General features: G+C 40.5%; 1 protein-coding gene across 1 annotated transcript in view; it reads left to right on the top strand.

Moving 5' to 3' along the window:
- Positions 1 to 14,492, top strand: part of PREP (prolyl endopeptidase) — a 168,364-nt gene that overhangs the window by 17,172 nt on the left and 136,700 nt on the right. The window contains exons 3-4 of the mRNA XM_034765960.1: positions 8,476 to 8,609; positions 10,902 to 11,032. Of these exons, the coding sequence (XP_034621851.1) occupies positions 8,476 to 8,609; positions 10,902 to 11,032 (265 nt within the window). The remainder of the gene's footprint in view (positions 1 to 8,475; positions 8,610 to 10,901; positions 11,033 to 14,492) is intronic.

Raw genomic sequence — 14,492 nt, forward strand, 5'->3', positions numbered from 1 at the left:
GAATTGAAAAATTCTATTTCTTTTGCTGCTTTTTCCAGTGCAAATATTTGTAATAAAAAATAATATAAAGTGCTCACTGTACACTTTGTATTCTGTGTTGTAATTGAAATCAATGTATTTGAAAATGTAGAAAAACATCCACAAATATTTACAGTTTAAATTGGTATTCTATTATTAACAGTGCAATTAAAACTACAATTAATCGAGTTATTTTGTTCTGAGTTAATCACTTGAGTTAGCTGTGATTGACAGCACTAGTAAAATAAATATATATACATTCAATATGTTGAATGAATATTTTAAAACACAACTGTTGAGTGTGTGTGTGTGTGTGTATATGTGTGTGTGTGTGTATATGTATATGTGTGTATGTATGTGTATATATATATATATATATATATATATATATATATATATATATAAATGAATAAAAATTTTCCCCCTGGTTTTCATCAAAAACAGAAACTTTGAAATCTTTATTTTTATTTTTTTCCATTCTCCCTCCCTCCCCTTTTTCTCTTTTCCTTATTTATTTTTTCCACTCAGTGCAGTAGGATAAACTGTCTCTAGATTTTTTTCACCTTTTCTTTAATTGCTCTGTAATTTCTCAAAGCTTCCTCAAGTTTGGAAATGATAGTTGCAAAAGGAGAAATGAAACTCTTTAACTGTTACTGTGTAACTCTTTATTAGAGAAGTGTTGAGAAATGTATAAAGAACTGAGGGGGCGGGGGGGGGGGGGGGGATTTGGAAAAAATTCCCCCCCCCCCGGGGGGAAAAAATATTTTTTTTTGGGGGGGGGGTAGAAGGATTTTTTTTTGGGGGGGGGACCAGATTTAGCAGTTTTCTTAACTGCTGTTCAATTCCTGTCAACAGATGATCTAGAACTGCCCCTCATATCCTCTTGTGGTGGTTTGCAGATATTTGGGGATGTTCCGTAACTCTGTAAAGTATTGTAAATTCACTCAGATCTGAGGGGACTGTCCCCCTGCAGAATGGTTGCTGTGACACCCACCTTTATCAGGGCAATCAGTAGAGTGCAGTGGTGTACATTTCTTGCATTCCTGTTGCCCTGCATCAGGTCAGTTGAGCACTGACATGCAAATAGAATGAAGGCATTTCAACTCCCTTTAGATTTATGTAACAAACAAGAGATGGCAAAGCCAGCAGACAGCAATAAGTTTTATTTTTCTCTGGGTAACCTTTTTAATGCAGCTAACACAGATTAGCCTTCCTTTGCTTTATTCTTTTTTCCTCTTTACTTTCCTTGAAATTGGAGCTTCTTGTGTGGTGTTTGTGTGGTTTTGGGGGTGGTGGTGGTAGTGGTTGTTTTTTATTTTTAATAATTTCTCTTCCCCCCCCCACCCCCTTAGGTGTCCCTTCCTTCTGTGTCTTACACAGAAAAATTGTTTCCTCCAGCCACAATTCTGAGTAAATCCATGGTAGAAGAGTATACTGGTGTGCATTACTTTTCTTTTGCTGCAGTACAGGAAATACCCTACTGTTGAGCCCTTTCTTTGCTGTCAGCAGTCATATAACTGTTTTTAGTCAACAGCTCACCTCTGCAGAAGTGAGATGTTGAACATTGGTAGAACAGGGCATCGGGATACTAGGGTGGAAGTTGAGAGTTGATGTTGATAGGGGAACAGAAGGAGGGGGCTGAATAGGGAGGAAGGTTGCTGGGAAGGTTGTCTAGTGTATTTAACTGATATGTAATATTTTTAACAAGAAACCTGTCACCCTATTGTGTTTGCTTGTATGACATATCCTATTCCCTCAGCCTTCATCTGATTTTTGTTTTAATAGAATGTGTGCTTTTGGGGCAAGGACTATGCCTTCTTCGGTGTTGGAAAGTGCCTAGCATGCTTTGGACGTTAACACAATATAATTAATTATAAAACCAGTATATCCTTCATTTAAATTGCTGATATGAAACTGTGGAAAAATAGATACGTGCATTTGGGGTTTTTTGTGCTCTGACAGGGAATGCAAGAGAAATGTGGCTATTAGTATAATCTAACTGGATTTAAGATTAAACAAATAAGGGAAAAATGTCTTTTTGGTAGGCGCTATGGTAAGCAGCAGAAGTGCTAACAGAACGAGTTATGCTATTTTTGAGGTTGAAAGCAGATACTTTTTTTTTTTTTTAATCGATCTATGGATCTATCTATCCTACATATTCCGCTACTGGATTAGTGAAGAAGATAACTATAATAGCTTTCTGTATAGTGTTTTTCTATATCAAAAGACAATCTAGTATGTTAGAAAAAGACTGTCAAATATTTAACCACGCCTTCCATTTTTGGGTACCTATGTAGAAGATGCATGATGGGGTGCTATACTATTATTTATAAGACCTCAATGCTTCATAGGGATCTGCTAGCACAGGTCTCTAACTACTCAGAGTCCCAGACCTGGGAGACTCTGCTCTGCCCTTTCCTTCATAAGCATTGGGATTCCTCTGATCAGAAACCAGATACAGGGACTGAATATTTGTGAACTACAGCATGAGTTTGACTTGAGGTTCTAGCTAAAGAAAGAGAGGGATGGCAAGTGGAATATAAGTTAGAGGATCTATTCAAACTAATCTTCTGAAAGAAAAATTCAGACAAACCTGTAGTCCTACAATGTGATCAGCAGGGAATGAAGCTCGCTACTATAAATGCATTTGCTACAGTCTTTAAACATATGGCTGTTCCCCATTTTCTCCTCACTAACTGTGAAGCTTCACTTTGAGTCTTTGTACTGTACAAATCAATCATTTAAAATGGCTTTGTCATTTCACTTTTTTTTCAGGGCTTTTAGCTTGACTAGAGTAGTGCATTCTGTGGTGACATCTTCATAAGAAACTGGCTTTCTTTTTTTCCCTTAAGCACGAACTTGAAAAAAAGCCAGGTTATTTGTATGAAAGACACACGTATTTTGTCTCCTCTTAACCTTTTTATTCTCTCCTTCTCTGCTATTACTCAGTTCTGTACTTCTCCAAATCTTATGCCGTGACATTTTACAGTTGTGAATTTCAACAAAAAATACAGGATCCTTCTCTGTAGGCTCATGAAAGGAGGGAAGGTAGAGAATAATTTTGCTGATCTTTTATATATCTATCCTGAATGGACTCTGGGTTGGAGGGGAAGTAAGCATTCTGTTTAGTGCCTTTCATTTGGATGTGGCTATTTAGTATGAATGTTTCCATTGGCAAATTTAATGTGTTCAGTGTATGTTCTATAGAGTAGTGCCTCATTTGCGTGCAATCTTTTGGAAAGTCAGGGTTGTGGGTTTTTTTTTTTTTTTTTTTTTTAATTCTTGAGGGTAGTTGTCTGGATCTTCTCTCAACAAAACTCTTGCGGAACCTATTAATTCTAAGTCATTTTTTAGACTCTGATAATATCCCATTTATAAATATTTTTGTAACTTTTGCAACATACTTTGTGATTGAGCAGAGGCAGGGGGAAATATAGTCAAGTATTCCATAATGGTAAAATTGGTCTAATCCAGAGGTTCTCAAACAGGGGAGGTGGGTCCCCTTAGATGGGAGGGGGTTGTGGAATGTATTCTGGGGGGCATGAGAAACTTTATGGAGGAAAAAACCTCACTATACACATTTTACCCCACAGCAACAAATAACTGGCAAAGCTGATTCCTCCAGACATATCAGGTCTTCAGATGGCGCTGTGTGTGTTGATGGATTTCTGCTAAGCTTGCATAGTATTATACAAAGTCTTTACCTTAATCCATTTTCTACAACATGATGTGCACAATTAATTGTAAGCATGCATCACAATCACAGTTTTGCTTTTGCTCTTATTAGAATGGATCAAACGAATGAGCCAAACTCAAGTGAAAAATACAGAAGCCAAAATTGATTCAAGTGAAGTGCCTCTGCCACTTTTATCAGTATATGTACTTGTGTGGCGGGAGGGATGGGGGGGCGTGAACTACTACAGACACAAAGAAGGGGGGTGCAATCAAATAAATTTTGAGAACTACTGGTCTGATCTGACAGTGAGCAGAACAGTTAATGTGTAAGTATTACTCTGTTCAACATGCCCTATAGAACGTAAGAAAAGTCCTAAAGTGTTTACCCCGGGTCTGATATACCAGTACAATTCAGGATAGCAAATGGAATAAATGTGTGGCTATTTATAATAATTTGCACCCTTACATTGTCCCTTTGATCTGCGAATCTTAGTGTTTTGCAAACATTAATTTAATTAAATGAATAGCCAGTGTGTTTGCTATCTACATTCTCATGATGGCTTAATTGAAATAATCAATTTGTTTTCTCTAAATTAATTTTTTTGTTGGGCATTTATAGCTCCTAAATTAATACTCTTTGCTAGATTTGGTTAGTACCTGTACTAGCAGACCAGGGGCTTATGTGAGTTCCTCTCGCATATGCAAGGTTTGAATGGTACTTTTTACTCCATTGCACAAGAGGTAAATGAGTACTCAAGGTACAAGGCAATGGACCGCTGGGATCCATTTTGTTTGTATAGCACCTTGCTTTCTGAAGAATTGTAAAGTATTTTAGACTGCTATTTAAGCTATAAAGTGCTCCTTTCATCTGCTGCTGAAAAGAACTCAACTCTGGGATAAAATACAGCACCTACTTAACAGCTCCCGGACACCCTACATAATAGTTTTAGGATGTGAAATAGAAGAATATCATTTCTAATTGAAATTGCAGAAGGAACTTGGGTAGGCAAAAGATAATTGAGTTGGATTTGGCCTTGAGACCAGGGTTGACATTACTACCCTTTTGTGACACTGAAATTTTAATGTCCACAAGTGATCAGGAACGTGATCATATGCCTCTCGAGAACAGAGACCCAGCTCAGAACATACCTTTATGCACCATTCGAGTCCTCTTCACATGTGTGAATCTCACCTGCTGTCATGAGGATTTGGTTCAGTGCATTATGAGAAGGAAGAAGTGCTGTCTTCAGAACTGACAAAACCAATTCCTGTTTGTACCCTGGGCTTTCCTGGGTTTACTGTCCAGACCAATTCTATATAGCTTGTGAGATGTGATGGATTGACACAGCTCAGTGTTATGTATGTCTGCTAGTCATACGCTGCCATATAAATACTATCCTTCTTGGTAGAGTACTGGAGGCTGTATTACAGCTCTGTATACTTCTTGTGATGCAAGTGAAGCTAACACTATTTATATACACACTATAACAGGGGTCGGCCCCCTACGGCACGCGTGCCAAAGTTGGCACGCGAGCCGATTTTTACTGGCACGCGGCATGGGCTGAGCCGCTCAGCCCCACCGCCACTCTGGAGTTCCAGCTGCCGGCTCCTGCGGGACCTGCTGCAGGACTCACCGCGGGTCCAACTCAGCACCTGCAGCTGGCCTGGGGGAAGAAACCCCAGGCTGGCAGCGGGCTGAGACCTCGGCTGTCAGGAGCCTGCAGCCGAAACCCCAGAGCGGGGGTCGGGCTGAGCCACTCAGCCCGCCCAGCTCTGGAGTTCCCGCTGCTGGCCCCTTGCCAGCCGGGTCCTGCCGCTGGTCCCACTCAGCACCCGCTGCCAGCCTGGGTGAAGGAACCCCAGGCTGGCAGCGGGCTGAGACCTCAGCTGGCAGGAGCTGGGGGCAGAAACCCCAGAGTGGCGGCAGGCTGAGCCAGTCGCTGCTCTGGGGTTCTGGCTGCTGGCCCCTCGCTAGCAGGGGTCTCTACCGTGCAGCTCCACTCACCTTGCTTACGGTTGGAGGCTCTCTTGCAGACAGGGTCCAGGGCTCCAGCCCTGCTCAGGCCTACCAGCTACCTACTCCACTCACCTCAGCTGCCAATCTGGGTTTCCAGCCCTTGCTCAGCCTGCTTTCGGGCCTGGAGTCCCAGCAGGCCACCCTGGGCTCTGCTCCTGGCCTTGGATCAGTCCTCTTCAGCCTCCCTGCTGTGGCCCACTGTCCCCAGCCTGGGACAGTGAGGGTTGCATGCCAGGCAAGAGGGGGTGCAGCTCAGAACCCCATCTTAAAATTGCTTATCTTAGACCACACTGCCTTGGACCTTGTGCCTGCCTTCTATTGACATTTTTTTTCCCACTGAGAGTTAAAGGGAACATTTGACAAAATGGCAGCTCCTAAGAAAGCGAAGCTAGATGTCCGATCATTTCAGCCTGCTTGGACAGATGCATTTGGATTTATTGAAAAGAAGGACCGTGCTATTTGTGCTTTCTGTTATGAAGGTGTTGTTTGTCGCACATCAAGTGTTTGACATTTTGAAACGAAGCACGAGATGAAGCAGACAAGACTGAATCAATCAAAAAGGCAGTAGCAGCCTGAGAAGCAAAGCAGTGTTTTTAAAAGCTTAAGTGTAAGTAAAAATCAAGCTACAGAAGGAAGTTACAAGATTGCACGGTGCATTGCAAAAAACGGAAAGCCATTTACAGATGGGGAATATATAAAAAGTTTTTCTCAGCAGTTCAGAGATTTTGTTCAATGATTTGCCAAATAAAGATACAATCATATCTAGAATAAAAGAACTGCCCATCTCTGCCAGAACAGTTTAGAGACGCATAAGTGAAATGGCAGAAATCATTAAGGAAAAGCAGACGACTGCATTGAAAGACACAGCAGTGTTTAGTGTTGCAGTTGATGAGAGGGTGGATATAAACGATGTTCCACGTTTGGCAATTGTTGCAAGATACTGTGCTTCCGATGAAATCCAAGAGAAACTTTGTTGCCTAAAACCCCTGCATGGCACAACAAAGGGGGAAGATATACTGGAAAGTTTTGTAAACCATTTTGAAGAACGAGGAGTTAACATGAGAAAAATATTGTGTGACAACAGATGGTGCTCCTGCCATGGTTGGAAAACAGAAGGGATTTGTAAAGTTACTTGAAGATCAAATTGGCCATCCGACAGTCAAATTTCATTGTATCATCCATCAAGAAAACCTGTGTGCAAACATTTCTAATTCAGAGCTTAATAGTGTGATGAATACAGTGGTGCGAATTGTGAATTTCCTTGTTGCTCGATCTGCTTTGACTCGCAGACAATTTCAAGCACTGCTAGAAGAGATGGACAGTGCTTATAACGACATCCCACTTCACAGCAACATTTGGTGGCTAAGTCGTGGCAAGGTTTTGGTGCGCTTTTGTAAACTGTTTTGAGGCAATCAAGGCCTTTTTGTCGGAAAAAGAACAAAACTACCCCAAACTGGATGATGACAAATGGCTGTGTAAGCTCATGTTCCTAACTGATACCACTGCTCACCTGAACGAATTTAACCTCTGTCTCCAGGGTGCAGGGCAAACAGTTCTGGAACTTTATGAAGCCTGGAAAGCATTTGTTGTGAAACTAGCAGTTTTTTCTAGGGATATTCAAACTTCTACTTTCCGCTACTTCCAGCACATAAAAGAGCTATCGACACGTTGCACTGTCAGTATCGATGAGATTGGAAAGTACATGCAAGAACTGGAATCAGAATTTTCTGACAGATTTCAAGATTTCCAGCGATTTGGCCCAATGCTTTCTTTTCTAATTAAACCTGAAAAGTTCAACGAAAGCGACTTGGATTTGTCTGTATTTCAGTGGATGGGTGTTGAAGATTTCGAAATCCAACTCATTCAGTTAAAAAGCTCAGAATTGTGGATATCAAAGTTTGTGGATTTGCGGAGCGCACTTGAAGCTACCGAGAGAGATCATGGGGCCTCTATTCTGACCTGCTGGACATCCCTGCCAGTGAAATTTAACTGTTTGAAGAACATTGCAATGCTTTCAGTATTTGGATCCACATACCTGTGTGAACAGGTATTTTCACACATGAAATCTGTCCTCTGTCCCTCTCGGAGCCGGTTAACAACAGATCACTCAGAAGCCTGTGCGCAGCTTAAAGTATCCAAATATGTGCCAGACATTGGAAAACTCAGCAAGGAAAAGCAAGGACAAGGACCACACTAAACTGAAGATCTACATTTTAATTTAATTTTAAATAAAGCTTCTGAAACATTTTGAAAACCTTGTTTACTTTACATATAACAGTAGTTTAGTTATATATTAGACTTATAGCGAGACTTTCTAAAAAGCGTTAAAATGTATTACCAGCACGCGAAGCCTTAAATTAGAGTGTATAAATGAAGATTCGGCACACCACTGCTGAAAGGTTGCCGACCCCTGCACTATAATCTGATTTTTACCCAAGCCTCTTGGACAAATATGAGACGCTTTCTTAAATGCTTCTTTTTGGGGGATGGGAGGAAATCTGGTTTTTGGTGGCTGTAATTTTAATTACACAAGTGTGCCACTGAGAGTCAAGATTGAAATCTACTATTTTATCTTGAATACTTTATTTTCTATCACTTTATCATGATATTATGGAGGTAGGCGTTGAGACTCTTCATGGGTGACTCTACACGTCAAATACATAGAACAATTCTTTCTGTGCGACTTGTGTCAGAAGATAGATAGTATTTCTTGTACGACATATAGGTATGTTTGACTCAGCATGTGCATTATTTTTTACCTTCAGGCTTTTGTGGAGGCCCAGAATAAGCTTACAGTGCCCTTTCTTGAGCAGTGTCCTGTCAGAGGGTTATTCAAAGAACGAATGACTGAGCTCTATGACTATCCCAAGTACAGTTGCCACTTCAAGAAAGGAAAAAGGTATGTAAAGAAGCTGTTGGGTGCTTTTAGACCATAAAGCTGAATTCTAAGTCCAGGTTATAAGTAATAACTAGGATTACTAAACTGGAAACGTCGAGTGGGGGCCTGAGGAAATTTTGCTATTTTTACTTTGTGCAATTGACAGGACTTTACGTAGTCATTTTCATTATCTTTCTAAGGATATTCTTTTGCTCAAAAGACCTTTAAATATCAGCAGAGGAGCAGAAAGTCCTACTGTTTAACAAGGATTTAAAAAAAGAAAATGGGACTATAAGGGTACTCCATTTAAAAACTTTAGTTACTGACAATTTTGCCAATTTAAATCGCAACTTTTGTTCCTTTTAACTAGGCGAGGGTAGAAAGCAGGATGTTGATTTTTGGGCTTTCCTCAACTGCAGAGATGGAGTTGCAGCTTGGGTTACCTCGTCCTGTGACATCACTACAGAGACATGCAGCAGTTCTCAAGCAAAAAGAGCAAAGAGGGGACGTGATAGCCTTGTTTGTAATGTCCGTTTGTCCCATGTGGACATTTATTAATTGTAAAAATTCATAAAGAGCCCTTTCTATCTTTCAGTTCAGCCTTTTTTCAGTCAACCAATAGGTTTTGATGCTTTGCCACAACTATTCACAGGTGCAAGGAATTCCCCTATCTTCCTTCCATGCTGCTTCACAGAGATTGGGAAAGGAGGACTACTCAGAAAGTGGCTTTGCTACACAAAGCCAGGGAGAGGAGCTGTAGCTCTTCCGATAGCATCCCTATCTGAAATATGTATTCACTATCCATTAGTAATGATCAGCCTCATGTGAGAGACTAACTTCAAAAAATTGTGATTGTTGTACCACTTTTAATCGTATTTATCCAGATCTAGAGATTACATGATATAAAAAGGACTTTCTCATGTACATCTTACTCAGTTGAAAAAAAGGCCTATATAACCATAAGAAGTTTAATATTTAGAAATTCATAAATCATATCATTTCAACTATAAGATAAGAAATAGCAGCTGCAACTAAGCATCTCTGAAACAGCAGCTATTACAGATACTCTTTAAAAAGCTGAGGGAGCACAAAAAGTGTTCTGGGAAACAGTGATCCAGTCACGCTAATTTAGTAAACTAGGAAGTGAAAATACCTGGCAACGCAGAAGTGAAATTAACTTAAAAAAAAAAACAAAAAACACTTTTGTAGTGATAATCAAGATGACCCATTTTAGACAGTTGACAAGAAGGCGTGAGGATACTTAACATGGGGAAATAGATTCAATATGTGTAATGACCCAGCCACTCCCAGTCTCTATTCAAACCCAAGTTAATGGTATCTAGTTTGCATATTAATATTAAGTGTCCTCACACCTTCTTGTCAACTGTCTAAAATGGGCCATCTTGATTATCACTACAAACGTGTTTTTCTCCTGCTGATAATAGCTCATCTTAATTAATTAGCCTCTTACAGTTGGTATGGCTACTTCCACTTTTTCATGTCCTCTGTAAGAGTGTGTATATATATCTTCTTACTATATGTTCCATTCCATGCATCTAATGAAGTGGACTGTGGCCCACAAAAGCTTATGCTCAAATAAATGTGTTCATCTCTAAGGTGCCACAAGGACTCCTGTTCTTTTTGCGGATACAGACTAACACAGCAGCTACTCTGAAACCTGTCTCCTGACACTTATTGCTGTGCTAGACCTTAGCAAGGAAATGCAGGGAAACCGTTTCAAATGCAGTTTCTTTTATTTAAAACTTACTTATCAGCCACCAGATACAGTGCTCAGGTTGGAAGGAAACATAAAGGAGTCATTTGCTCTAGGAAGCATATGAGGGGAAAAGTTTAGAGAATGAAAACTGTGAATTATTATTTTAAAAACTTTGAAATAGTAATATTGAGTGCAAAGGTTTTTTTAAGGTAAAAAGCTGTCCTATGAAGCTTCCCTAACTTGCTAAGATGTCAAAATTGTCAAACTGTTCAGTGTCATGTTGTAGTGTGGAAGTTACTTCATCCTCTATTGTGTATATAGTATGTGTGTGTTTTGTTTGGGTTTTTGGTTTGTTTATGTTTTTGGTAGAAGGTGGCTTACATGAATTCCATATCCCTTTATTCCAGAAGCATTTGGATACTCTGTTGTAAAGATGTCACTACTGTATGGCTTCTGTTTGTCTTTTATGGCTTCTTACCAATCTTTCATACCACCACCTCCTCCTCCTCCTCCTTTTTCTTTCTTTTTCTTTTTCTAGCTGAGCTGGAAAATAAAAATAGAGTTCCTTTTTTACTCACTCAGTTTGTGTTTTCCAGGTATTTTCACTTTTACAATACTGGACTACAGAACCAACGAGTATTATATGTGCAAGAATCCTTGGATGCTGATGCCAAAATATTTCTTGATCCAAATAAGCTTTCTGATGATGGCACTGTGGCTTTACGAGGTCAGTGACGCAGGAGTTTTTTTTAAGAACAGAGATTGGGATTATTTTGAGGCTACAAAACTATAAAAGTTAAGGTTTTTTTTGTTTTGTTTATATCAAAACATAATGTTCATAAGTATTTTTGTGGGGAAAGATATGGGGTCTGATTGGGGGTTTGTCTACTAAAAAAAAAAAAAAATTTCCTAATTATATGTATGGGGAAAGAATATCTAAAGTCACTTGGGTAATCTTTCCTCTTTCTCTCAGAACAGGCTGTTGGTTTTCTGGATTGTTTTATAATCCCCATATGCATTTGTGTGATGGACACCTCTAATTCTCAGGTGCCTCAGCACTTTCTAGTGTAGTTTCTTTCAAATGTCAGTTCAAAGTATTTGTCCAGCTTTATGCCAGAAATGGTAATTATTGGGCAAGGCAGAGTGGGAGTTCTCCAGAGTAGTGCTTTGCCTCTCCACTGATTGTCTATACAGTACAGAGTCCAGTTAAAAATGCTGATCTACCTTTTACAAAAGTTTTTGTATATTAATTAAGCTGTACCTGTGGCACAGTCATGTCAGCCTCATGCTACATCCATGCACAGCCCAGCTGCGTTGAACAAGCAAGGAATGTCTCTAACTTGAGGCAGAATCCTAGTGAAGGCCAGGCAGTATGTACTGTATTTTCTGGCGTATAAGACTACTTTTTAACCCAGGAAAATCTTCTCAAAAGTTGGGGGTTGTCTTATACGCCGGGTGTCGTCTTATAGGGCGGGTGCTGAAACTTCCGAGCCGGACTGAAGAATCTGCGGTCGCCGCATATGGTGGGGGGAGCTCAAAAACGGCCGCGGCCGCATCCCCGCCCGATGACGAGGTGAGGGGGCGCCTCACCTGGAAGGTGTAAGTGAAGGGCGGAGCAAGCTGCAGGCGTCCGGGACGCCCGGGGTATGGAAAAAAGAGAGAGAGCGGTGCTGTGCCCAGAAAAACACGCCTCTTTCACCCGTTTGGCCCGCCCTTGTATCCTATTACCGTACCTCCTTCTCTGCCTCTCAGATCTCGCTCCTGAGGACTGCAGTGAAACAGCGCAGGCGCGCATGTGCGAGATCTGAGAGGCAGAGAAGGAGGTAATAGGATACAAGGGCAGGCCAGACGGGTGAAAGAGGCATGTTTGCGCTACCGCTCTGATAGTCTTGGAGACAGGGAGGGCTGGGCAGGCAGGGAGAGCTGACCAATCCAAGCAGACTTTGTATACAACAACCAGCCAATCGCCGGTAAGGTACATCGCTTGCCGTGATTGGCTGGTTGTTGTATACTGGGTACCACATACAGTACAGCACCAGTATCTGTACCTGTTCATACAGTATAGCACCAGTACATACAGTACAGTATACAAATGTCCAACAGTCAAAACCCCATCATGGCTCCACCAGCAAGAAGAAAGAAATATGAAGCCAGTTTCAAACTTAAAGTTGTAAACTTTGCCATGGAACATAATAACTGCACTGCTGCAAGACAATATGGAGTAACAGAAAAGATGGTTCGGGACTGGAAAGCAAATGAAAAAGCATTAAAGAGTATGCCAAGGGGTAAGTGTGCATTAAGAAGAGGCACTCCACATTGGCCAGAACTCGAAAAACATGTAGCAGACATGGTGAATGAGCATCGCCAAAATGGTTATGTAGTGACACGAAATAAAATACATTTGTTTGCACTTCAGTGGGCCAAATCTAACCCAGATCACAGCAACAGATTTAAGGCCAATGTATCCTGGTGTACTAGATTCATGGGAAGGCATAATATGGTACTGAGGCAAAAGATGAAAATTGCCCCAAAATTACCTGCAGATCTTGATAGCAAAGTAAATAGTTTCCATCGATACTTAATACAACAGCGCACTAAACATGGCTATGCGTTAAGTAGTATTGGAAATATGGATGAAACTCCAATGAATTTTGATATGGTTGGAAATAAAACTGTCCATCAAAAAGGTGAAAAAACAATTTTAATTAAAACAACAGGACATGAGAAGTCCAGTTTTACAGTGGTACTAGGATGCACAGCTGATGGCGCCAAACTGAGACCAATGATTATTTTTAAAAGAAAAACAATGCCGAAATTCAAGTTCCCTGTTGGTTGTTTTGTACATGTGAATGAAAAAGGCTGGATGGATGAAGAAGGGGTAAAGCTATGGCTTGATAATGTATGGAGCAGGCGACCAGGTGGACTTATTCAAAAATGTAGTCTACTGGTGTGGGATATGTTCAGGGCTCATTTAACTCCCAGCACCAAGCAAATGCTTGCAAGACTAAACACAGATGCGGCAGTTATTCCTGCAGGATTGACATCATTGGTACAGCCACTGGATGTGTGCCTAAACAAGCCATTTAAAGATCGCATTCAAGAACAGTGGAATGAATGGATGGTTAGCGGTGAAAAGTCATTCACAAAAGGAGGAAACATGCGTGCTCCACAGTTGGATGTTTTGTGCAAGTTTGTCATAAAAACCTGGAATGATATTGATGCAGAAACAGTAATCAAGTCTTTCAAGAAGTGTGGCATATCAAATTCATTAGATGGTATGGAGGACGACTACTTGTGGCAAGATGAAGAGGAAGCCGAAGCTGAGACCACACCATCTGATACGGAATTCGATCCATACGATGACTGCCTTACAAATGTATCACAAGATGTCATTGATGTACTTATGATATCAGATGACGAACAGGAGGATTTTGAAGGCTTTTAAAGGGAAACTGTCACGCCAGCAAAACCTGTAAAAATACCGTAGCTTGCAGTTATGATGGGTGTTGCTAACTCGCCAGGGACTTGCCCGGCACTTGCTCTCTCTCTCTTGTTTGTTATCTTCCTCCTATCATCATCAGTTCCAGTTTGGTTGACAGCTTAGAAAACAAACAGCATGGCAGCTCCCATGGGTTTATTGTCTTATCCTTCCTTTCAGCTTTAGAGTGAATTAGGAAAAGTTTAATCCACTTGCACTGTTTTATGTTTACATGTTTGATGACAAACAGCCTTATGTTTATAAGTGACAGTTTTCCTGCTAAGTACCTGCATGTCATAAGCATTTGAATTAAAATTACCATATTGAAATCAAATCTGATGTTTTTTTAATTTTTTTTTGGTGTGCGTTGGAAGAGGGGTAGTCTTATACGGCGAGTATATCCCAAACTCTATATTTTAACTGGAAAAGTTGGGGGTCGTCTTATACGCCCAGTCGTCTTATACGCCGGAAAATACGGTAGTTTTCAAATGAGTTAGCAGGTTGAGAATGTGTGCGGGAACTTAGGGCTTACCTTAACCTATTAACTCATGTGAAATGTACCCTCTATAGGCTGAACTGTTTGGCAATAGTGACCATAATGTAATTAAATTTAACATCCTTGTAGGCGATGAAAATATCAAAACCCCCACCACAATAACATTTAACTTTTAAAAAGGGAAACTACACAAGAATAAGGATGCTAGTTAGA

Source organism: Trachemys scripta, chromosome 3 (genome assembly GCF_013100865.1).
Source record: "Trachemys scripta elegans isolate TJP31775 chromosome 3, CAS_Tse_1.0, whole genome shotgun sequence".
Classification (NCBI taxonomy): Eukaryota; Metazoa; Chordata; order Testudines; family Emydidae; genus Trachemys; species Trachemys scripta.